This window comes from Myxocyprinus asiaticus, chromosome 19, assembly GCF_019703515.2.
Source record: "Myxocyprinus asiaticus isolate MX2 ecotype Aquarium Trade chromosome 19, UBuf_Myxa_2, whole genome shotgun sequence".
Taxonomy (NCBI): domain Eukaryota; kingdom Metazoa; phylum Chordata; class Actinopteri; order Cypriniformes; family Catostomidae; genus Myxocyprinus; species Myxocyprinus asiaticus.
The window spans coordinates 3,491,994-3,519,229 of record NC_059362.1 but is presented as its reverse complement, the minus strand read 5'-3'; the positions used below and the strand labels follow the sequence as shown (position 1 = coordinate 3,519,229).

The 27,236-nt window shown below is 38.8% G+C and overlaps 1 protein-coding gene and 1 non-coding gene across 2 annotated transcripts in view; one reads left to right on the top strand and one right to left on the bottom strand.

Annotated features, from left to right (window-relative positions):
- Positions 1-4,078: 4,078 nt before the first annotated feature.
- Positions 4,079-27,236, bottom strand: part of themis (thymocyte selection associated) — a 29,813-nt gene continuing 6,655 nt past the window's right edge. The window contains 5 exon segments of the mRNA XM_051645733.1: positions 4,079-4,329; positions 24,075-24,203; positions 24,206-24,383; positions 24,385-25,144; positions 26,001-26,466. Coding sequence (XP_051501693.1) covers positions 4,079-4,329; positions 24,075-24,203; positions 24,206-24,383; positions 24,385-25,144; positions 26,001-26,466 — 1,784 coding nt within the window.
- trnat-ugu (transfer RNA threonine (anticodon UGU)) lies at positions 15,319-15,392 on the top strand. The gene has a single exon. It is a non-coding gene; the product is annotated as a tRNA-Thr (tRNA).

The window sequence follows — 27,236 nt, the reverse complement described above, 5'->3', positions numbered from 1 at the left end:
TATGAGATAATAAATGGCTTCATATGATCACTATCCTTAAATAAAAGACAGGTTTTTTACATGATCAGTCATATTTTCAAAATCAATGCCAAAATTTCACAATTTCTGCCAGGGTATGCAAACTTTTGAGCACAACTGCATCTTACATATTGATCCCTTTAAACAGGCCTGATGCAAAAAATGTCTTCAATCTCTGTTGTGTCCATTCTCAACTCTCCTTTGTTTATCTTGAGTTTTATAAAATGTTGCAGTTGCAGATATTTTTAAAAATGTGATTTTGGTGCATTATACTGCCCCATAATCTGTTGAAAAGACTTGAGTGCCCTCTGAAAATAGGCAAGATATTTGAGAGATTCCCAGTTTCAGCCACACTGAAAGCCCAATGTTTTGTAATGTTAGTGGAAAATCAGGATTAAAAGAAAGTGGAGAAGACAAGGAGAGAGAAGCGGGTATTTTAAGATATGTCTTAATATCTCTCCAAGCCCGCAGAGTGTTTAATATGGTATAATGTTCCGAGATGTCTTTTAGCATTGTAAAGCACTTAACAAATGGTAGAAATCTAATTGGTAGCGGAGAACAAGTTGCTGCTTCCATATTATACCATTTGTCCTTTCGCTACACCAACTAATCATATTTTTTATCTGGGCTGCCCAATAATACAATTGAAAATTTGGCAAGGCAACCCCACCTTTGTCCTTTGATCCGTGGGACTTTATTATTCCATATACATTTTGAAAGGTGTTTATTAAAATATTTGAAGAATGAACTGGCTAAATAAGTAGGTATAGACTGAAAAAGATATAAAAACTTGGGAAGAATATTCATTTTTATTACATTTATTCTCCCTAGAAACGAGATGGGGAGCGAACACCAGGTTTTCAAATTAACTTTTATTTTTTCTATAAGAGGGGTATAATTATTGCTTATAAGATCATCAAGTGAAGCTGTGATAAAAATACCAAGATACTACCTGAAGCTATTCTCAGTTATTCGAAAAGGGGAAATTGATTTTAGGTGTTCTAAGGTAGAGATATTTAAAGTTAATGCCATGGATTTTGAGAAATTTATTTTCTAGCCAGAGAGACTACTGTATTGAGAAATACATTCCAGTAGAACAGGAATTGACTGGTCAGGTTTAGACATACAGATTAATACGTCATCAGCATATAGTGATGCTCGATGATCTTCTCCTCCTACTGTAATGCCATAGAAGTTTTTGCTCTGTCTAATAAGTTCTGCCAAGGGATGACTTGAGCGAAGAGCAAAAGTGAAAGAAGGCAACCCTGCCTTGTACCTCTCCCTATGCAGAACGGAGTTGAAGTGAGTCCATTTGTAACTACTGTGGCCTTGGGATTAGAGTAGAGCAACTCAACCCATCTGATAAAATTATCACCTAAGTAAAATTTTCTAAGAGTGGCAAACAGAAAGTCCCACTCAACTCTGTCAAAAGCTTTTTCAGCAACAAGGGAGAGAACAAGTGCAGGATGCCTCCCGTTTTGAACAAAATTAATGACATTTAAATGTCTACAGATGTTTTCAGTGCCGTAACGGGATTTCACAACCCTGTCTGGTATGGTTTAACTATCTGAGGTAATATATTCTCCAGTCTACACGCTAGAACTTTTGCCAATAGTCTGTGTTAAGAAGACTTATTGGCCTATATGATGCACAGTCTTGAGGAACTTTTTCCTTCTTAAGAATCAGGCAGATAGTTGCAGTTTTCCATGTTTCAGGTATTGTACCTTGATCTAAAAGAGCTTGAAGAGCAGGCATTAAAATATGAGAGAGCTCAGGCCAAAATATTTCTGGGGGAAAACCATTGGGTCCTGGTGACTTATTAGATGGCATTGATTGTATTGCTGCTAGGACCTCTTCTGGAGTTATAGGTGAATTAAGGTAATCTCTATCCTCATCTGAAATAGCTGGGACAGAAATATTGTTAAAAAAAGTTTAAAATTCTGATTGTGAAGCATCATTTTGGGAACAATATAAAGATTCGTAATAGGAGCGGAACGCATCATTTATAAGTGCAGGTTCATATTTAGTGGTACCATCCAACATCTTTAGAGATTTAATTGCTGTCTCAGAATGATTTATTTTATTTTATTTGATATGCTAATAGTCTACTAGATTTGTTTGCATATTCATAATAATTTTGTTTGGAAAGAAACAGTAATTTTTAATATGATTAGTGTGATCAAGATTGAGTTCGGCCTTAGCATGGCATAAAGCAGACCAGTTAGCTTGGTTGGAAGTCATACTATGTAAACATTGTAGTCTTTTAACCTCCTTTTCTAATTCTCAATGTTTAGATAACAGGGCCTTTTTATGTGCGGAAGTATAAGAGATAATTAGCTGCATCCCACATCATAGCAGGGGAGACAGGTGAATCTTTATTATCCAACCAATAATTTTTAAATGAATCTCTTACTACGTTACAAAAGTTTGGGTCTGTCAGCAAAGACAAATTCAGTTTCCAAACCTTGCTCCTTGCTGGGAGAGTACTTAATTTAATATCAATCTGAACTGGTGCATGATCTGAGATGGCAATTGAACCAATTTGACTAAAAGTTGTAAAGTTGAGGTAGGTATTTGGGATAAAAATATAGTCAATTCTTGAATAAGAACCGTGGGGATTGGAATAAAATGTATAGTCCCTACTATTAGGGTTCATTTCTCTCCAGCTATCAATTAAAACAGTCTCTTTGCATAGTTCTTTAAGAACCAAAGGGGATCTAGGGTTGACTAGTATGCCCGTCAAGGATTTGTCCAATCTCTCATTCATCACGCAATTAAACGCAATCTCCAGCGTAGACCCCTAGACCTTTGCAGTGATCATTAAATAACAAGATCATTTTGGAAATGAATTTGGGAGAGTCTTCATTTGGTGCATAAACATTTAGCATAGTAATATGTTGGCCAAATATTAGGCCTGTGACCAAAATAAATTGACCCTCTGGATCTCTGATTTAATGTTCAAGAATAAATAGTAAATGTTTACTAATTAGAATAATCATACCTCTCTTCCTGAGATTAGCTTCACATGAAGAAATATATACTTGACCCACTTAATCACGATTCAATTTCAAATGTTCACTGTTCGATAGATGTGTTTCTTGAAGCATGGCAACTGTGGCTTTTTCCTTTTTTTTAAGTCAGTATTTTATTCCTTTTTACCACGTGCCCTAATCCCTTAACATTCCATGTCATAAACCTAGTCCAGCTCTACATTAAAATGAGGTATGAAGAAGTAATAGACTGCTAATGTAGTATTAGGGGGAAAAAATGTCTGATGGGCAAGTTTTTAACATCAAGGAACAAGTAACAAAAGAAAAACATCCTCCCCCCCCACCCCCGGCTCTGTTCCCAAATGACAGGGCCAACCAAATACCCCTGAACCTAGGTCTCTGTACCCCATTAGTCTCAAGCAAAGAATAACAGAACCTGTTACCAACATAAGGTTCAGAAAATTACCCATTGTGAAAAATGCAAACATTAATCTGCTCCAGTAAAGTCTAAATATGAATATAATCCCGGAAAACTCATTCAGGAAAGAGTGACGGAAAATGTATAAAGTCAGTGATGTAATGTAAATGCACCTGCCATTCCGAACAGACATATAGTATATGACATATGAGGTCCCGGGGAGGTTCAAGCTACTTTCCTCCAAATATGATAGAGGTGATATAAAACTGATAAGAATCCCTTTATCACTTAGCTTGCAAAGTCTCTATGAGTGCTGAAAATACAAAGCTCCGACTCGTGGAGACAGCGCAGCTTGGCAGGGTATGCAAAACCATGGAACATCTTGTGATCAACTACAATCTTCCTCACCGCATCGAATTCCCGGTGTTTCCTCATCACTTCCACTGAGAGATCTTGAAAGAAGCGCAGCTGCTTGTCCTCATAAGCAATCTGCCGTTTTTTTCAACGCTGCCTGTAGAATGCACTCTCTGTCTGCGTAGCACAAAAATCTGACCAGTACGCTCCGTGGTGGAGTAGGTGCAAGCGATGTGTGCTCTCTCAATTTCAAGATTGAGGTCGGAAGGGAGACCAAGTCATTTCGGTATCATTTCTCTCAGAAATTGAGCGAGCGGGGTAGATCCCTCAGCTTTTTCAGGTAAACCGACAATTCGCAGATTTTTACGTCTTCCCCCTCTAAGTCATCCACTTTGGCTTGAAGCTGTGTCACCATTTTAACCAATGTAGAAATCTCACCCTCGCGGGCCCGTAGAGCATTTTCTGCAGTAGGGATTCTGTTTTCGGCTTCCATAAAATGAGATTCGCTCGAGGAAACTCTTTGTGACATGTTGAATAAAGTCTCGTGCACTGCAGAAACAGAGGTGGCTATAGCATCAAGACGATTTTCAATAGCGTCAAAAGGACCATCGATGTTCCCCAATCGAGCACTAAGCGCTTGTATTTTGTTAAAAACTGGGTTCATTTGTTCCATTGAGGACGAAGACGTTTCTGCTGATGCAGTTTGTTTCTTCTTTTTCTGTGATCGTAAAGTTGCGAATAGTGGAAAATCTTTTGGATCTTGAGTCTCAGACATGTTAGCTGTATGCCAAGCCTTTTAAACGTGAGATTCTTTGATTTAAACTGAAGAGCGTAGCAATTTATTAAACAACCTGGAGCGGAGCTAGGATTTAAGCGGCCATCTTCTCAAGCGTCCGCAAGCGCCCCGGTTATTCATGTTTTTGAAACGTTACAGACATTAAAGGTGATTTTCTGTAAAGCTGAATAAATAATTCTTATTCAAAGTAATGTCCAGCATCATCCAATCACTGCCAACCATGTTAAAATAAAATGTAGCATTATAAAATTCTGAATCTACGTACTGATTACCATTGTCCCATGTCTGCCAAACATGTTGATTGGTCCAAACATCATCTGGAGCCTCAAACTGAACTTTTGACCGGATTTTAGGAGTGAATGCACTTAACTGCATAGAAAGCTATAGGATGCTCCCTGGCTCCCTATTTAGTGAATGACTTAACCTCCAGTGTGCTGTCTGTCTGCACTGGTCTCAGAACAGTTTGAAATGTGCCTTATTTTTATCCTAACTTCATATAAAGCCTCTGAAAGCAAACATTTTCATCTTTTGGATGAACCCATTGATTCTCAATGTGAAAATGCACATTAAATATATTGGAATGAATATAATCGTATTGTACAGTGATAAATATATATATATATATATATATATATATATATATATATATATATATATATATATATAACAAAATGTTTATTAAAATGAAGCGAAATTACCCACAGATGTGTTAGAGTTGAAAGTTATTTAAAATAACTACCATGTTTTTTGTACTTTTGTAAATTCGGTGCCAATTTCCACATATGAGGACATCATGTTTATCAGCGCTCTGACGCACGAAAAATTAATGTATTTTTTAAAGCGGCATATCATACGAAACTAGAGACTACTCTTTTCATCCAAACAGGTTTCAATGAAAAAAACTTTCTTTACCAGAGGCACTTTTGTTTGCGCTGTGTTCGTAGTAGCGCTTCACAGAAATTGACGGCATGCTGTTGTGTGACTTGGTGTGGCAGAAGTTTAACCCTTTAAATTACAATCTAGAGTCTTGTGAACAGAATTCAGTCAGTTTTTATTCATTTAAATTATGCGTTGTGTATAGCTAAGCCAAAATACAATGTCCAAGCATGTGGATGCGGGGTCGCACGCGGTTAAATGCATTTTTAGAGAACAGAATGAAAGAGGACGGCAGGGGAAACAGGGTTCCTGTCATTTTTAGATAATATGAAATACAGCTTTACTAATAATTTTATAAATATACTTAAATCTATGCTGTGACTTTAATAATATGTTTATTTCTGAGATTTTGTTTTGGCTAGTTCTGAATGGCTGGTAACTTGGTAGCCAAATTGGCTGGTGAGTGAAAAAGTTTATTTTAAACTCTGATAGTAAGAAACTGATTATCATAGAAATGAAAGATTGTGCATGTACTGTCATTTTCATTGTACCATTTCAATATTTAACAATAACACAATAATACCCAGTCAACCATACTCATAGAAGAGCATGAGAAAACAGGGTTTAGAACTAATATATTTACATGAACTCAAAACTACTGGGTCATCACTTGACAAAAGAAAGATGACTGTAAACTACTGTACACTGAACAGTTTACTGGAGGTTCGGCATGATTCTCATTGCAGCCAACATTTCCCAAAAGCATGGTACCTTAAATCGGCTCTCTTACAGAGCTAACAAGAAACCTGAGGACTTTTTTGCGATAAATAATTCACATTCCATCAAGTCTGCCCTGCCAAGGCAAAACACAGAAACTAAAAAAAATTCAAAAATTGAGTTATGACCAAAATCAGGTCTCTGATCTGTCTTGTAACAGCTTTGGCACAACTAAGCTCAGATTCAGAGAAAACAGAGTGAGACCATTTTAGAACTGGCATTTGGCTGGCAATATATATATATATATATAAAAATAGAATTTCCCCAAATTTTCTACATTGCTTTTTTTTTAATTTGTAGGGAAGTATAGTTGTACACTCATTAACATATGCACAAATGTTTGATTTAATTGGCCTTGGTTATCTGAATCATGAAATTTCTGAACAAATCCAGTGAACTAATTGTGCCATGCACCAGATTGTGTTTGTCTCCATGGTGTACTTACATTGTGTTGCTTGGTTTTCCTTTCAAGCCCATGGTAATAGGCTGTTCATGGTATGTCCTCCTTGTATGGAGTCACACTAAAGAGGTTCAACATGGAGACACTGTGCAACGGATGACAGAACATGATGAAATTACATTATGAAAATAACATGATAATGCACATCTGAATGCATATTCATAGGCAGATGCTCTTGTTTTTCATATCCAAAGAGCCAAAGGGGTTTGGGGATATTCAGTTTTCACAATTATCCTCAGATTTATAATTATATATATATTTTTCCTGCAGTCTTTGTCTTTAGATTCCGAAACCATTTAATGCTTGAATAAATAATTTTTCTCTTCAAGATCACAACTTCAACATAATGAAATAATCTACAGATTGAAGGACTTACATTTCTCATTTACAAAAATAAAACAATTGCCTATGTCTACATGTGCTTTGTTTATTTAGATAATAAGCATTAATATGATAAATAGTAGATGATTAACATTTAGATTAAGACATTTTTGCCCATTTTTAAATACAACTTTTCTCCAAACAGCAGACTAAATGGAGAGTGTCAGTACACCTCAAACTATGGGTTGCAACCCAAATTGGGTCGCATAGACATACTTATTGGGTCGCGACATATTTTAATAAATGTGCTATTATTTCCTTAGTAAGAGTAACTGAAATTTCTAAGAGCAAATGTGCTCTGTTCAGTCCACTCTTCCACACTGTTGCGCTGGCCAGGACTCCCTACACCCTCAAACTACCCATATATTTGTATATATCGGCATATTTTGCAGTAAACTTAATATATTGTTTCTACACGTATAATCAACAACCTAAAGTCAATAGTTTTATGTATTTCCATCGCTTTTTTTATTCAATTACATCATTTGGAATGCTTAATGGGTGTAACAATGCTGGCTGCTGGCAATGACAATGACGATGAGAAGAACCCAAGTGCAGTTTATTTACAAAAGTGAAACCAAAACCCTAACTATAAACGTGAAACATGAACTTGACATAAAAATAACATACCTTGACTTGGCTAGGAGCTAAACACATCCACATACATTCAATACTTGACAAAGACACAATGGTGAACATGAGGGCTTAAATACATGGACATGGGGGAACATAAACCAGTGAACAAACAGAACTGATAACAAGTTAATTAAACAATAAACCAATGAAAACATGACACATGAACATGGAGGGAAAACAGGAATCACATGACAAGGGAAACAGGAACTAAACATTTCAAAATAAAAAACATGAATCAACAAAATACACATGACATATCCCTCCCACTAAGGGGCGGCTCCCAACGCCCCAACACATAAACAAAACAAGTAAAACATGACATAAATTCAAAGTTCTGTAGGGAGCTGGGGGGGGGGTGTCTTGAGGCGTGGGGCGTGGCGAGAAAGGGCGAGGGGCATGGGACCAGGGCCAAGTCCGTGGGGGGTGGAGCCATGGAAGGCGGAGCCGTGAGAGGCTCGAGGGGCAGAGCCATGGAACTTGGTGCCCGGAGAGTAGCCGAAGACTCGAAGGGCCAGGGTGGAGCCGATGGCAGGGAGGATCAAGGCAGTGCTGGAAACTCGGAGGAGCAAGGCGGAGCTGGGGGATCGAAAGACTAAGGTGGAGCCGGTGGGACTGAGGACCAAGGTAGAGCCGTAGGGAAAGAGGTCCCCGGTGGAGCTGACAGATCGGAGGGATGAGGCGCAGCCAGAGGATCGGAGAGCCAAGGCGGAGACAGAGGGACAAGGGACCCCAGCAAAGCCGACAGGCTGAAGGACCGCAGTGGAGCCGAGGGATTGCAGAGCTGAGGCAATGTCGAGGGACCAACAGGCCAAGGTGAAGTCCAGGGCTCAGAGGGTCCAGGCGGGGTCGGAGGGCCGAAAGTTCCCCTTGCCTGCTCAGGAGAACTAAGGGTGGGTATAAGGGTGGGAACCATCTCCAGGTCCAACTGCTCAGGTGTGGCTGTGACGTGGCATGGAGCAGGCTGAGGCGTTGCTGTGACGTGGCATGGAGCAGGCTGAGGCGTTGCGGTGACGTGGCATGGAGCAAAAGATGGCACTAGCTCAGCGACCATGACTAGGAACTCTGGTTTGGCGGCCATACCGTGGAACTCTGGCGCAGCGGTGGCCATGACGTGGACCTCTGGCTCGGCGGCCATGTCGTGGAACTCTGGCTCGGCATCCGCCTACCCCACAGTGAACGTGGAACCAATGATCTGTAGGGCGAGGTCGATATATTGAACCAGGCTGAGGGAACTGCGACTGCCAGGCATCAAGGAGGAGATCGGCTCACTTAACCCTACCCTAAAAATGTCCTTGAGGTCGACCACATTAAAATCCACCTGGCTGGCCAGAGCACAAAAGTCCTCTACATAATCCTCCAGGGGACAATTCCCCTGATGTAGGCATATGAGCCGAACTGCTGGGTTCAATATTCGGTCAAGTATTCTGTAACGATGCTAGCTGCTGGCAATGACGAAGACGATGATGAGAAGAACCCAAGTGCAGTTCATTTACAAAAGTGAAACCAAAACCCTAACTATAAATGTGAAACATGAACTTGACTTGACATAAACATAACATTGTTTGACTTGGCTAGGAGCAAAACACATCCACATACATTCAATACTTGACAAAGACACAATGTTGAACATGAGGGCTTAAATACATGGAAATGGGGGAACATAAACCAATGAACAAACAGAACTGATAAGTTAATTAAACAATAAACCAATGAAAACATGACACATGAACATGGAGGAAAAACAGGAATCACATGACAACAGTGGCGATTTTAGGGGGTGGCCTGTGGTGGCCTGGGCCACCCCTGAAATCTCATTGGCCAGCCTGTGGCCACCCCAGAACTGATTGGTAGTTCATCATGTTCATCAACACAAGAACGAAGAACCAATAGAAACACCTGTCAATCAAAGATGACATCTCGGGTCATTTGTTGATTTAGAGCCACACTGACCCAGGGTCAGTTTTATATTTTTGACCATTATAGTAGTGGTGGGACTGAAGCTGTGTGAGCTGATCTTTGATCAGTGGGGGGAGGGGCAGGCTGCAGGTGGCCAGGCAGGTGTCGCGGGTGCAGCGGGCGCCAGGTCTGGAGTATAATGGTCGGTCAGAAGCACGAAGCTGACACGAGCTAGCGTCTACCTCCAACTTCCAATGAGTTGACGACGTCGATTTGTGGTCAAAAAGAAAGCTGTTATTTGAGAGGTATGTTCATCTAATCTATCGTTTAATTTATCCCGAATTTCCATGTGAATGTGAAAACATTTTTTCATTGTTACAGTAGCTAGGTTAAAGAGTAAGCTAGACCCTACACCACATTCAGCATGTTATCTTTATATTGACATGAATATGAATTTACATGGTGTGTAAAGCATTTTACAGATGTATATGTTCAATAGCTAAAGTTATATATATGGCTAACCTGTGTGTGAAATGGAAGGGTTTGTGCTGTGACTGTACTTTAAATCTTTACATGAGTTATTTATGAGCTCTTTATGTGTATTATTGGTCAGTCAGACCAATAAAATCTTCAAAGTTTGTATACCTTATTTGACATTTTAAATATGCAGAGGCAGGGCAAATTGCACTTAAATGCCGCAAATGATTTGACTAACTATTTTATTTGGTAATATTCAAAGTAATTGAAGCTATCAGAACACGTGGAAAATAAACCTGAGTAGACACTGTAAATAGAGTTTTGTTTTTTACTGTATTCAGAGCTCAATCTGCAATTTTGGGGTTTCCAGACAGACACCTATAAGCCCTCGTAGCCAATTTCACACACTGATTTGTACCCAATTTAACAATATTTCTGCTGGACAATGCAGTTATAGCTAATAAATGAATGAATAATTGATTGAATGATTGATTGAATTGCGCCTCAATCAGTTATCACCTGTACTTGTATCTTTTTATGATTATACACGATACCTGATGTTATACGCAGATTAATTCTCTACAATAAGAATAGCTCTTAAAAATGTGTAACTGACTTTTCCTAAACAATTACTGATTTAAAAATGGATGTTATGCTAAAATAACCAGAGATTCCCAGAAACTGTAATAGGTTGAAATAGAACAGGAATAGAAAACTGTCAAATGGCAAAACAACAGTCTGATATTGAATACAAACAATTCAGTGAATGCTAACATGAGTTTAAGAATTCATTTATTCTACATGTGTAGATGTTGAAGCAAAGCAATGTGATATTTACACATTTTGATCATGTGCCATTCATAAAGGTTCTCCCGGTATCGCCACCCCACACTAGGTCTGTGCCCCATCTTGGCCACCCCAGTAAAAATGTCCTGGATACGCCACTGGGTCTCTGGTGCAATGGATAGAGCATCAAATCAAATCAATCAAATGACTTTATTGTCACTCAACCATATACACAAGTGCAACAGTGGGTGAAAGTCTTGGGTGCAGTTCCAAGCAACATAGCAGTCATGACAGTGATGAGACATATACCAATCTACATAAACATCAGAGTTACACAACACAATTTACAAAACTAATATACACATAGTTGCTCAACAAAATATACAAATAATAATATACAATGTGCAGTATACATTTACATTACATTTACATTTATTCATTTGGCAGACGCTTTTATCCAAAGCGACTTACAAAAGAGTAAAACATAAGTGAATCATCTTAAGGAGACAGTGGTATGAAAAGTGCCGTATTACAAAGTTTCACTAGCATCAGAATAGTATTCAAAACAGAATAAAGTGCAACACGAATTATTATTATAATTTTTTTAATGACTGGTTAAGTGCTCATGGAAAAGATGTGTTTTTAGTCGTTTTTTGAAGACAGAGAGTGAGTCACCTTCTCGGATGGAGTTGGGAAGGCCGTTCCACCAACGTGGTATGATGAAGCTGAAAGTCCGGGAAAGTGTTTTGGTGCCTCTTTGTGTTGGTACAACAAGGCGACGTTCCTTAGCCGACCGCAGGCTTCTAGTGGGCGCGTAGCTCTGCATAAATGATTTTATGTATGCTTGAGCAGACCCAGTGACTGTTCTGTATGCCAGCATCAGAGCCTTGAATTTGATACATGCATCAACTAGCAACCAGTGAAGAGTGACAAGGAGTGGTGCAACATGCGCTCTCTTTGGTTCATTAAAGACCAGACGTGCTGCTGCATTCTGGATCATTTGCAGGGGTCTAATTGCACATGCAGGGAGGCCTGCAATGAGAGCGTTACAGTAGTCCAGTCTAGTTATGACAAGTGACTGGACAAGCAGTTGTGTGGTATGTTCAGAGAGGAAGGGTCTTATCTTCTTGATATTGTAGAGTGTAAATCTACATGATCTTGAGGTCTTTGAGATGTGGTCTGTGAAATTTAGTCTGTTGTCAATGGTTACCCCTAGATTTCTTACTGATTTGGAAGGCGTTACTGTAGTTGCACCCAGCTGCATGGTGATGTTGTGTTCAACAGCAGGGTTGGCTGGAAAGACAAGGAGTTCAGTCTTGGCTGGGTTGAGTTGCAGGTGGTGCTCCTTCATCCAGGCCGAAATGTCTGCCAGGCAGGCAGAAATTCGAGCAGTCACTGTGGTGTCGTTGGGCTGGAAAGACAAGTAGAGTTGCGTGTCATCAGCGTAGCAGTGGTAAGAGAAACCATGTGCCTGAATGATGGGTCCCAGTGATGTTGTGTATATAGAGAAGAGAAGTGGCCCAAGCACTGATCCCTGAGGTACCCCAGTAATTAGCTGATGAGGCTTGGATACCTCACCTCTCCAGGCTACCTTGAAGGACCTACCTGAAAGATAGGACTTAAACCATTCAAGCAGTCAAGTGTATACCATACACACAATATAGAATACACAGTATACAATCAAAATAATATATATAAATGTGCAGTAAAGTTGTATAGTGTTGTATTGACATTCATGCTGTTGGTTGATAGTCAGTTGCCTGTGTGTTGTTAAGAGAAATATAATTATGACAGTCCAGTGTGAGATTAATAAAGTGCAGTGCTGATATATGTTGATCATGAGTGATCAAGAGTTCAAAATTCTGATTGCTCGGGGGAAGAAGCTGTTGTGAAGTCGGCTGGTGCAGGTCCTGATGCTGCGATACCGCCTGCCTGATGGTAGCAGTAAGAGCAGACCATGGCTTGTGTGGCTGGAGTCTCTGATGATCCTCCAAGCTTTTTTCACACACCGCCTGGTATAGATGTCCTGAGGGAGGGAAGCTCACCTCTGATGATGTGTCTGGCAGTTCGAACCACCCTTTGCAAGGCTTTGCGGTTGAGGTCGGTGCTGTTGCCTTACCAGGCAGTGATGCAGCCAGTCAGGATGCTCTCTACAGTGCTGGTGTAGAACCGTGTGAAGATGTGGTGGTTCATTCCAAATGTTGGGCCTCATGTATTCAGATAGAAGACAAAGGCAGGCCTAACACAAGTCATAAAAACCAAACTCAAGTCCCCACATTCCAAGTCGTAAATTATACTGATAAAAATCACGCCAAAATCAAACAAAGGGAGTCCAAAACAGACTACAAATCCCATGAAGCTTTGCTCACTAAAGGATCGAACTCTCAACTCCTATTGGATGAGGCACACAACAGAACGTCCCTCAAACATGACATCATCAGTAGTTGAAATGCTTCCAGGATTTGCTTCCAGCAACTTTGTTTGCAGTGTGTAGACACAGCTCATCGCTGTTCTCAGGTGCAACCTCGTGGCACAAGGAAGTAACTTCCGAATTGAAACTTTGGCCATACAATCTCCATCTCGCTGGACGAGTTGAGATTACTCTGTGTTCAACCGAACACTCTAACGGATCCGAAGGAGACCGCCAAGCAATCTGCAACTTCATCCGTTTGCCTGCAGAAGTGAAGAGATTAAAGATTTCTCTTCCATCTTCAATCAAGTCGACATTTCTGAGTTCTCCGCCAGCCCGCCGAGAATCAACAGCCGTGCCCACCAACAGAGCGAGGAAACGGCCTCCCGTCATCACCCGAGCCTCAAGGAACCGGGTCGGAATTAAAGGACGGATGAACACACATTCTGTCCTCATGCGATTCAAGTAAGAGGTTTACGTCTGGGCAGAGATAGAATATTATAGTGTGTTATTCTTGTGTTTCAAGCTTTTAGCTTGTACAGTTTACGGACCGCCATGTCCGCTCATTATTAATACTCAGGGTATTAATTATCACGAATTTGTTTTGCTGTATTGTGGTCCAACCAAATTGGACTGTTGTGCATTTTCGCCATCGCAGGTGAAACCGGCAAACTGAGTTATCCATTAAAGAGTCAAAGAACGCGGGACTTTTACGAGCCGTCCACCGCGTCTCTGAGCGATAAACTAACAGCTGCTTTCTCTCCCACGATTGCGAAATCGGCTTTAGGGCTGTCACTTTATTCTCTCTCTCTCTCTCTCGTACTAACCACACACACACACCTAATGTGTTATAGGATTATTTTTATTTCCATATCTAATCATATCACTGTTTAGTTTGTAGTTGTAAGTCGGAAGTTTATTGACTGCATTGTATTAATTATTAATTGATATTACTGCATAAATAAATTTTGTTTATATTACAAAGAGAAGTGTTTTGGTTTGTTTTGCATACGCCTGTGTCATGCTGACAGGATGTCAGTGCTCGGATTCAAGCCTTCATTCATTGTTTTTTTTCCCAAAAATCGATATTCTTCGGATGTCGATTTTCCTAAGAAAACAATCCAATATTGAGACTGTTTTACTATCTGGTTATTAGCCCCTGATTCCAGGGTGGTGCCCCGTCAATGTTAATCCTTATTAATATTCTATTGATTTTTGATAATTGATAATTATCTTTGATGATTGTTGAATTTGAATGATCAATAAGCTAGTGTTAATTTTAATTAATGTTTCATCGATGTTAACAATTAACGATTATCTTTGATAATTGTTGATTTAAAGGATTTTAAAAAAGCTAACGTTCATTCTCATCAATGTTCTATTGATTTTAATAATTAATAATTATCTTTGATAATTATTCATTATTGCTAATAACCAAACTTGCTCCTAAACGTAGCACACTACATTTACTGGAGCCCCATATGAGGTTTTAATGAGTTAGATTCAATTAATTAATTTAAATATTCATTAATAACTAAAGAAATAATTATTAATTATTTCTGATAGTAACACTGATCTAAACAACCAGTAAAGCCCTACACAAACTTCCTCAGCCGTCTCAAGAAAAGAGGCGCTTGTGAACCTTCTTCACAACGGCCTCAGTGTGGACGGACCATGTGAGTTCCTCAGTGATGTGGACACCGAGGAACTTGAAGCTGCTGACTCTCTCCACTGGTGCTCGATTAATGGTGATGGGGCTGTGTTCTCTGTCTTTTCTCATGAAGTCCACCACAAGCTGCTTGCGTTGGACTTCTAGTTTGCCAAATTTGGCCATTCAAATGTTGTGGGTTCCAGTTGCAGCATTTGTCATTTTGCTGAGCACACTTGTCCAAAAAATGACAAGGCTATCTGACCACCAAAACTCTTTTCTCAAACAAATATTTTCATGCTGTCAATAGCATGGCCTATTCCTTGATCCAATGACCTCTCTTCTGGATATTTTGCTCCTCGGAGTCACCTTCCCATGGAGACTTTGCAAAAGAAGGTGCTGTGGCTTAGTTGGTTAAAGTCCCTGTCTTGTAAACAGGAGACCCTGGGTTCAAATCCCAGCAGTTCCTTTGTAGTGTGTTGTGCACCTCAGGAATTTAAGGGTGGGAACCATCTCCAGGTCCAACTGCTCAGGTGTGGCTGTGACATGGTATGGAGCAGGCTGAGGTGTTGCGGTGACATGGCATGGAGCAAAAGATGGCGCTAGCTCAGCAACCATGTCGTGGAACTCTGGCGCGGCATCCGCCTCCCCCACAGTGAATGTGGAACCAATGATCTGTAGGGTGAGAATATATTGAACCAGGCTGAGGGAACTGCGACTGCCAGGCATCAAGGAGGAGATCGGCTCACTTAACCCCACCCTAAAAATGTCCTTGAGGGCGACCACATTAAAATCCACCTGGCTGGTCAGAGTGCAAAAGTCCTCTATGTAATCCTCCAGGGGACAATTCCCCAGATGTAGGCATATGAGCCAAACTGCTGGGTTCAATATTCGGTCAAGTATTCTGTAACGCTGTTGGCAATGACGATGACAAAGTTGATGATGAGAAGAACCCAAGTGCAGTTTATTTACAAAAGTGAAACCAAAACCCTAACTATAAACGTGAAACATGAACTTGACATAAAAATAACATACCTTGACTTGGCTAGGAGCTAAACACATCCACATACATTCAATACTTGACAAAGACACAATGGTGAACATGAGGGCTTAAATACATGGACATGGGGGAACATAAACCAGTGAACAAACAGAACTGATAACAAGTTAATTAAACAATAAACCAATGAAAACATGACACATGAACATGGAGGAAAAACAGGAATCACATGACAAGGGAAACAGGAACTAAACATTTCAAAATAAAAGACATGAATCAACAAAATACACTTAACAATGGGATTGTAGTTCGTGTCTTGTTCCCTTGTCTTTTTGTATGATTTTTAAAGACTTTTTTTTTTTTTTTTTTTTGCTTCAAATCAAAGTTTGTAACATTGTGAATGACCTCGTAGTTGGTTGGTTTGGTTCATGGTTTAGAATTCTTTTATGAAGCGTTTTATGAAAAGCCTATGGAAAAAAGGAAATACTTCCGGAATCCAGACGGCTGAAAACGTGGACGGGCACTGTTGCGCTCTATAACAAAATAAGACAACATCTCCTCACACAACATCCGCAGCTCAAGAGAAAGGTGTGAAAATTCTGTCAGAACAAGATGAAAAGTAGTTCTTCACAGCAAAAAAAAAAAAAAAAAATGAATACAAATTGAATGAAGTTAGTTCTGTCTATCAAAGAGAGATAAGGGAGTTGCTTACTAACAATTGCTCTACTGTTGCTGTTCATTTTTCATAGTCTAATTCTAAATAAATAGATGTGACAAATAATGATCAGCTTATACTAATTTATTGATCTTATCTGTTCTGTTGAAACTATTGATCCAAAATGTATGAATCGTTTACTATGGTAACCATAGTTTCTGCCAAAATATCATAGTAACTGTAATTATTTTTACCAAGCCAGCTATAAAACTTTAAATTCATATTCTGTAAAAAGCTTTCAGAATCTTTATATATTTACCGAACTAATACGTTGCCACCATATATTATTATTATATTTTTTATTTTTTTAACAATATCTGTAATAAATATGGTATTTTTGGTAGAAACTATGGTATATGTTTGAAAGGGATGCAAAATCTTATTTATTTTTTTTTCTTTATTTCTACATTCTTGTGTGCATGTTCAAATGTTTAATTTCAGTTCAAATGTTTGTTTGTTTTTTGAGTCTGTAAAAGAATAATAATGATTAAGTCATAAAAAGGTGAATAACTGAATGAATATACTTTTTTGCAGATTGCATGGTTTTGTAACTATAGTTCCCAGGTAAACTGAACCTTAGCTTGCTTATAAACAAAGTCACACACCATCCTAAAAAGCACCATATCACACAATAATTGTTCCCCCAAAAATCTAAATTCTGTTGTCATTTATTAGGTCCATGGAAAAAAGAAAGTCATACTGGTTTGGTATGATGGTGAGTAAAAGACAAATGACGGTGAGTGAAAGACGATATAATTATTATGTTGGGCAAACTATTCCTGTAAGAGCATCATAGATTGATAATCAATATGTGATATATTTGGTTCATTACTGTGGATGTTTTAAGTAATTAATGTGAGGACAGAAATAATCAAGATGCAAGCTGCTCTGTTTTCAAATATTATCTATAATTTCTAACAGGGGCTTTTCAAGGGGCTAAGGCCGGACCTCTATGGATACGTATGGGGTCACTCTTTGATTAAATATTGGAATATAATACACTTATATAATCTGGTGCAGGGCTTAACAATGAGGATGGCCAAATGCAAAGTAACGCAATTAACAGATGGCAGACAAAAATAGATCCGTCCGAGTGGCGGATAATAGACAATACTTGAACATAGTTTTAACCACCCCTACATGGTATGACACAATGTTTTTATTTAACTTAGCTAACAGTAGTTTGATATCCAGCATTGTTAGCCTTATAATGACCATATTCACCACTGATTTTCTGGGTGATTGCTCAATTAGGGGTATCTTTGAAATCTTGAAAAAAAAAAAAAATGTCTTCAAGCTGTTTCATCTGATGTGATCATGGCCTTCATCAACCTTAATGTGGATTTTAGTATAATGAAGGGCTATTTAATAAATGGACCAGCAATTATCTTTATCTGGCCTTCCATCTGATTTTGATAAAAACCGCCTCTGATCATCAGAGCGCTCTCAACGATGAGATTAACAACAGCTGCATACACAACAGCATTCAGCGGCCATCAGTTAGCGCAAAGATCCAGACATGAGTGTACATGTTTAAGCATTTATGGCCAAAATTCACTCACATTGCTTTTCAAAACATGAACCAGCACAGTTCAGGGGAAACATATTTGATTGCGTCTTATTCAATAAGATATAAACAATTTGCTTAGCTGTGGTGCACGGTCTAATCTACAGGCGTAAAAATATATTACCGCAACAGTTGTTGCAGAAGTAGTGTCAGCTCGTATGCACAATCTTATTAAACAACAGATAAATCGTTGATGAAAAGTGAACCTTCAATGAAAATGCACAGAAAAGTGCTTTTATTCATCAAGTGTTAAACAGGCGTGTCTCTGTTCAGCATCTGTACTGCTCGTAAAAAGTGATAACGTGAAGCCCCACTGAACCTGCACACATGCATATATCAAGACTATGTTTTGTTCTATATACATTTGTGAGTCAGCATTCTCAATCCGATTGTATGTGCAATCATAAAACATTGATTAAACCACATGAGTGGATTACCTTTATGCAGGGGCGTAAGAATGATCTGAAAACTGGGGGATACATTCTAAATCTCATTAGCCTCTCTTCACAATATGACAGTTTCAAAGAATTTTTGAGAATGTTATTTATTTATTTTTTTGGAATATGTTTTATGTTTTTAAGAATATGTGATATCATTTGAAAGATATTCAGAATCAGAATCAGAATCAGAATCAGCTTTATTGCCAAGTATGCTCCCACATACAAGGAATTTGTCTTGGTGACAGAAGCTTCCAGTGTACAAACAATACAACAACAAGACAGAGATAATAAAAAATTGAACAAAAATAAAACATATTCAGCATATCGACTGAACTTTTAAGGAACATCAGCATTTGTTATGAAAGAATTTTATACTTTGAACTAAAATGTAGAAATCATACATTTTCATATGAAATAAAATAATTATTATATAATTTAATGACGGTCAAACATTTAAAACATTGGTCCAGTCAGCCAGAACCAAAGAATCAAAGCATAAAAAAAATATTCCTTAATGTCAGTGACAAATATGATTTTACCTGAACAATTTCTACACTGTTGACTTTCTAAAATAGATCTGCCACAAACATCACCATTACTATTAATCTAAATTTAATATAATAGTCAAACACACCCATGGAAAAGTCAACAATATAATTGTTTAGATGTATACTATGATATAAGATTATCGTTGTCACATACATGACTCGATGAAAGAAATCCCGAATGTCTGTCCCCTTCAGTTTTTTGTCTGGTCGTTGTACATGAGACATTATTGGTCATTTAGGGTTTCAGTGAAAAAGAATAACAATAAATGTCAAATGTTTTAATCTGTTTAACAACAATAAATTACAATAGTCAAAGATGACTTCTCTTTTTGCTCAGGTCTTGTAGCGCTAGCCAATGGGATTACCGCTTTTGAGTTAGACCTGCCCATTGCCGAAGCTACCAGCTGGCAAAGGCTTCTGCTGGGTCTTAAAGATTTTAGTTATTCCTAAAAGTGAGTCCCCCTCAGTTATAATGGTTCTTTTGCCCCTGCCTTTATGCTGCCTTTATGTCCTTTTTAGGGCTTGTAAGTGTTGACCCCACTGACTTGCAATGTATGAATATATTCACATAATATCTCCATCAAAATACCTTCGTTTGTGTCTCACAGAAGAAAGAAAGTCTTATGAATCTGAGATGGCATGAGGGTGAGTAAATGATGAGAGAATTATAATTTTGGGATGAACTATTCCTTTAATGATCACAAAACAATTAAAGCAATTGCAATAATCATTATTTAAATTATAGATATCACTGGACCTTACCTTATGAATTCTCTGTGAGCTGCTGTGAGAAGTGGCACCAAAAAAATACACCAAATAATCAACACTTGCATTATATAGACAAACACCAATAATGCATAAAAATGGGTATTACTACATCACAAGACAGAACTCGCAAGCATCATAGCTAGTGTAATACCTGTCGGATGAACTCGTGAAGAGTTCTAAAAAGAGTTGTACTGATTACTTGTATTGATTTTGTAGCCAAATAATGAACTCTCGCTGATTAAAAAACAATAGAATTTCTAATGGTTTTCACTGTACGAACCATCAGCTGATAACTATTAAAACCATTGTCATTACAGAAATGCATTGGTCCACTCATACTAGCCAACATATCAACAGTAAAGACCCATAGGGACCATTATAGTTTCCTTTAAAACCAATACAGTTCCCATTATAACCAATAGAATTTCTGTCAGGGTTTCTATTGTTTGTTTGTTTTTTCATCAGGGCAGGTAATGATCAGACTGATCTCACAGTGAATTCAGAAACAGTAGGTTGACTTTTCTTGAGCTAAACTCAGTCTATGCTTACCAAACTTTAAAACACTGCCCCAAGTGGCCGAACATAAGGGCTCATGTGATTTCCAGTTTTTGGGTGAAATGCCCACAGAAGGGCGCTTAAAGCGAGTTATAAAGCAAGTTGTTTTTATCTGTAAATGATGGAATACAAAGAAGAGGAATGCATATTTATATACACCAATCAGCCACAATATTAAAATCACCTGCCTAATATTGTGTAGGTCCCAACCCGCATCTCAGAATAGCATTCCACAATTGTACAGGGCCAGGTGCGGACTGGCCACTGGGAGAACTGGAACTTTTCCTGGTGGGCCGGCCGCGAAATGGGGCTGCATGGGCCGCCGTGTTATGCAGAACGCTCCACAAAACGGTGCCGCGATATGCGGAAGGGGGCAGTGATATGCAGAAAAGGACAGCAATTTTCATGCACAACAGTCTCTAGAATTTACTCAGAATGGTGCCAAAAACAAAAAACATCCATTGACAGTTCTCTGGATGGAAATGCCTTGTTGATGAGAGAGGTCAACAGAGAACGGCCAGACTGGTTCAAACTGACAAAGTCTATGGTAACTCAGATAAACGCTCTGTACAATTGTGGTGAGAAGAATAACATCTCAGAATGAGACCTTATTAGGCACGAGAGGGACCTACACAATATTAGGCAGGTGGTTTTAATATTGTGGCTGATCAGTGTATTTATTAACTGTACCCCCCAACCCAAACCCTAAACCTAATTGCCTATGGTAATCAAAAATGTAATCTTAGAAGTAAAAAATGGAACCTCTGAATTGCATTCGTCACTGATTAAGCAAACTCGATTTCTTCCTGGTTTCAATGAAGGACAAGAACCTGGGCCTCCCACACTGCTGATGCAACATGCTATTTGCCACACAACAGGAGAAGGCAAACACACATGAACCAATGCAAAAATTCTGATGGGAGATGGCGCTTGTCAGTAACTCAGCACAATGGGACCGATGTCAGGGAACTGGAACTTTTGGAAGCAACACATTGACTTCCAGTTTTATATCATTGATTGGTTTGGGTGTTTTTAAGTTAGTTAAGAATTTAGCAGGCTGTACATGTGCTAAAAAAAAAAAAAAGGACCCTATGAAAAAAATTGTGGCTGGATTTGCCAGAGTTTGCAAGGTTCATGGCATTGTGTCTTCATTTAAGAGATGTGCAACACAAATGCCTGGCTTGTGTCTTTTTTTTTCTTTTTTTTTTTTTTTGGAATTGGTTAATTGACATGAACCATCTGAACAAACCAATTCACTAAAATAATTCAGACTTAACAAAGTTAGCATAAGTGGATTGGTGAATAATTTAACCGGTTCACTTATATGAACACTCCAAACTAACTGATTCAGTTAAATGTTTTAGACTTTCCACGAGAGATGTTTTAGGTATGCATGTTGTCTCGATTTGTTTGGTTGCTGCATTTTCATGTTGCATGTCCATTACTCGTTGGAAAAAGTAGCTTGTTGCTAGAAAAGCTTCACTACTGTGAATATACTGTATTTTAACTACTGTCATGCAACATATTATGTAATTAAGTTAGTAGCTTGTTAGTTGCTTCCCAACACTGCTGCAGGAGCGTGACTTGGCATGTCGGTGGACTCCATAGAACGCTGCCGCCCTAGATGACTTTGCCTATGTTTTGATATATTGTCTATGCCAAGATCCACCACTGCACATCATGCACATCTTTTAATGAGCACTTGACTCTTAAGGAGATGGCATATTGCAAGACTGTTCTCCTTTAAAATAGAGGATATCTTGTGATAAAATGCCACTTATAAGTATTTGCTTATACATAAACCCTTGATAACAGTGACAATCAACAAACATATCATTACGTACAGTACAATGATGAGCTCTAAACATCTCCTTACAACAGACAGCTTACAATGAAGGAAAACAGCAATGACTGCATTAAATAAAGAGTAAACAGTAAAATCCTTATCATTAACTGTATAATTTATTCATTCCGCAATGCATGTAGGGAACTCACAAACCCTTAACAAATCAGCAACATTGTTCAACATGAAAGTGTTTGTCCAAATGACTATATGTAAGGCTAGTTGGGCCACCATTTGGGGGAATAATGTTGGTCTAACATGTATTTGTGTAGAATTTAAGTGTTGCACATTTCATAGTATCAGTGACTCAGTACTGATCTTTGCCTTGGCTTCAAGTCAAGTCTGACTTCAAAAACCTCACTGAGCATGAGCACGGTAGTTAATCACTCTCAGCAAGTCTCAATATACAAAGTATGTTGTGTTTGACATTGTAATATATGTTAGTTTTAACTGATGTTTAAACTTGCTGGATAAACTACTGAAACAGTTGCTTGATTTTGCATGTAGCTAAGGCCAAAATGTTCATAAACACAACAATCATTTGTCTGACCAATTACAGTTGTGTACCCCTTTAAATTCTACTTAAAGGAATAGTTGACACAAAAATGAAAATTCTGTAATATTTTACTCACCCTCATGTATTTCCGAAATCATATGCATTGTATTCTAGTCAAGAAACACATGTTGCCCACAAGGATATATATAGTTGAAGTGCATCTAAAAAAAAGTGCTTCAAACAAATCTCTGAGGGGCAGATTCACTAAACAGTTGCGCCACTTTTATGCATGGTATTTCAGTGTAAATACCTGCGTCTTATTCGCTAACCACCCGCTATCACGTTTAGCGGGTGCAATTAGTGCTGAAATTGTGCTGTATCTTCAATATTTAAATGAAGTCACTGTCATTCCTCGCAAACACACCTCCTTTCTATGTAAATTAGGCTCATTAAAGATTGTGCTTCCTTCACAAAGCTCTGTGCAATTTGCCTTGCACAATTTACATCACACTATTAACACCAAATGAAAGTAGGCGGTAAAAGGAATAAAAATGTTTTTTTAAATTTGTGAACATTTTCAACTGATCATTTCAACAGTAATTAATCAAATACTCATCAAATTATGTTGAAGAGCATTGTAACCTGGCATATATCCAGATGCGCTGTGTCATCAAGCGCACATTCTGCATGTTTAAGAGATGATCCAGGTGTCTGGATCAAAGTGATGCTTTTCAGTAGGGTGGGTCAAATATGGTGGTCTGTGGCATCCTCGGCTATACTGGGCTCAGAATCGGACCGCAAGATCAGAACTGCACGTGCAATTTGCGTTCAGTAGCGATTTTGTGGGCGCGTTTGCGCCTGATCTGCATAATTCCCTTTGTAAGGAATTATGCGCTAAAAGAGTGCAGTTAGTGTGTGCAAAAAAACGTCGCTTTTAGCGGGTGCAATTCATTCTTAGTAAATCTGCCCCAGAATATCTTTCAAAGATTTGATGCCATAAGCCTTGCATACCTTGGCAATTCCAAACACTAGTTTCAAACCCAGCAACTAGAATTAAAACACAAGTTTGTTCCCGAGCAGTCTGATAAAAACCTGTGCAGACTGATTCCTGGAAGTTGTGCATTGTCATCAGATTGAACCTGCTGATTTCGCCCAGCTCTTGCCATTTTTTGTTTGTGAAATACACATGAGATGGTCTGTGAATGGTCTGTGGTTGTACCATCTAAAGATGAGACTGCAATGTGAATAGAGTTTACCTTTGGAGAGCAGCTGGAGTTGTCAGTGGTGGCACTCTCAGATCTGGATGGTAGCATCTTGGGGGGCCGTGGTGGAGGATCTTTGGGGGATTTGGAGGTCGTGGAGGGGGTGTCACTGTAGCAAAAGCGTATCTCCTCAGAGAGTCTTCTGAGATCTCCTCTCCTCTCCTGCTACATGCTGGACTCTCGCCTGTCCAGTGCTGTTTTATATAAAGGATCAAGTCTGTACGATTCACTGGCACTTCCCTCAACTCTGAGAGATCAAAGGATGAGAATGAGGAGACAGGGTTCAGAGATCTCCTCCTCAATGTGCAAGCCTGGCACTCTGGCCAAAATGTCCTCCTTCAAAGAGAGGTCACGAACAGACACTTTGACGTTGAAGGGCAGAGGGAACCATCGGCATATCTCCGCAATGGTGTATTGACGCTTGTCACTAACAAGCTCCATGAATCCACCCTCCAGACACAAAGGTAGGTGCACAGACTCCTTCATGTCCATGACCTTCAGACACTCAAAAGCATCTGCTGCCTTCACTGTCCCATCATGTGAAACTGCACAGCTTTTGCCTTTTGTCACTAAAAACTGATCTCCAGCATGAACAGAAGCAAGCACATTATACTTTGACTCAAAGTCTCTAGTGGCCACCACACGTAACTCTTCTGTCTCACTGCATGTCTGTTCCAGATCGTAGGCGGTGGGGAACTGCCGTGGCCGACACTTGAAGCGTCCATTGTAGGACTCTGGAATAAGAAAGTGTCTCGGAGCTTCATTACACATTTCCGAGGCCAGTATTCGGTTTGCACAATAAGCATGATGGATGAGCACCTGTTTGGAATGAAAAAAGGACTCCAGCTCTGGTGAAAACTTGAAAGAGCTTTTACATGACAACTCTGCCACCACAGGAAAAAACTCTGTAGGCCTCTTAAAAACATCCTGAAGAGAGAGAGGCTGCACAAAAGAATCACAATCAAAGTGTTCTGTGACATCTACTACCTCCACGTCTAAATTTGACGGGATAAGCAAAACCCTCTCGCTAATTGTGGGAAGAAAGTTAAAAAGTGAGTAAGGAACGGAGGAAAAATACAATAGGCCTCATTCATAAAGCATGAACAGACTGAATTTATAGGTAAACCAACTACGTACAACTCTGATGTCAAATGTCCCGTTGAATTGAATGTGACAGTTTATGTTCAAATGGATTTCTGAATATTTTACACAGAAATTAGTTCGGCTCATGTTTCATGAAAAAAGCCCAATTAATTTAACCTGCATGTCATTTTCATAAATTTGTCAGTGTTGGAATAAAGCGAAGATTGTTAATTAAAACGTCAAACGCAGCACTCTCCTACATTTAGTCAATAAATGACACAATGTGCACGGTGACAGTGCATCAAAATATCATTTCAGCACAGTGCAGAGGCACAATGTCAATAAAGTTAATGATCCTAGATTAGCTCGTTCTTAGACTCATTGACTAAAGTGACATTTCTTATATTAAATCTTTGAAGAGAACAGTTCCATGACTTCACAGCAATACTTAATCAGTTAATTTGTAATTTTTTTCTAGTAAAATATCTAAATATCCTTGAGACAAGATTAATTTACCTGGAAAGCATAATTTTGCTGATTAATTGCTTGAAGCAAATGGGGGAAAATTGCAAATGGGATAATAAAAATAAACTTACTTCAAGATATATTCCAAATGTATTCTCTTTAAACAAGTCAAAATATTTGACACAATTTATCTTCTCAAGTAAATACATCTTGTTTTAACGATGTTTAGACTCATTAAAAATAAAAATAAATTCTTGCAGGTTGTTTTGCAGTGTGTCACGTTATTAACCCGATTTGAGTACATTGCAAGAACAGAAATGAGACTAGTGTCATACGTACTCTTTGTAACAGCTTTTAGCTCATACATGGGTGTCAGCATCATCTCTCCGAACACATTCTCCAGCAAATTCGAAAATAAGAAGTGTTTCTTGAGCAGAGCTTTGACTTCATTAACTGTCCTCTTCCTGCCTTTGGAGATTTTCCACTCTGCTATTTCTTTCAGAGTATAAAACTGGTTGTCCTCACACTCTCTGAAGTGGCCTTCCTGTGAGAAACTCAAGTTAAAGCAGAACTTTGGCTCTCTGTTTGGCAGCTCACAGTCCACACGTCCACCGTTGAGCTCTTGGGTGACAGCAATGATTCTGAAGTTCTCTCCCTCTCGTATGACCCCCTGCGTGAGCTGGATCTCTGAACAGGTGAGAAACATGGGCTGGCCCAGCCTGTGAGAGCTGATGTTCAGTGAGTCAGCTACTTCTTGTATGCTTAGGTATGGCTGACTGTCAGCCACCAGTTTGAACAAACCTGTCACATAGAGTACATAGCAAAAGTTGAGTCAAATTAAGTTATGGGGACTAAAATGTATGACGACATGTAGACTGTGCAGAGTAATAAAAATGCAAACACCTAAATGGTTAAAGGAATATTACAGGTTCAATACAAGTTAAGCTCAATCAACAGGATTTGTGGCATAATGTTGATTAAAGCAAAAATTTCTTTGGACTTGTTCCTCCTTTTCTTTAAAAAAAAAAGCACAAATCTGGGTTACAGTGAGGCACTTACAGTGGAAGTGAATGGGGCCAATGTTTGGAGGGTTTAAAGGCAGAAATGTGAAGCTTATAATTTTATAAAAGCACACACATTAATTCTTCTGTTAAAACTCATGTATTATTTCAGCTGTAAAGTTGTTTAAATCATCATATTTATGGTCGTTTTAGGGTTTACCGTATTAGTTCGTCATGGCAACATAGTTGTAAAATTTGATATAACGTTACATAAAAAAAGGTAGTAAGCGATTTTATCACACTAAAATCATGTTAACACTCATATTGTTTACGTTTTGTGTCTATACTTTTGAAACAGTGAGTATTTTAACATTTACAGATTGGCCCCATTCACTTCCATTGTAAATGTCTCACTGGAACACAGATTTGTGCTTTTTTAACCATGTGCGACCCCACATCCACATGCGTGGACATTGTATTTTGGCTAAGCTATATGCAATGCATACTTTTAATTAATAAAAACTGAACTGACTGAATACTGTTCACAAGATTCTAGACTGTCATTTAAAG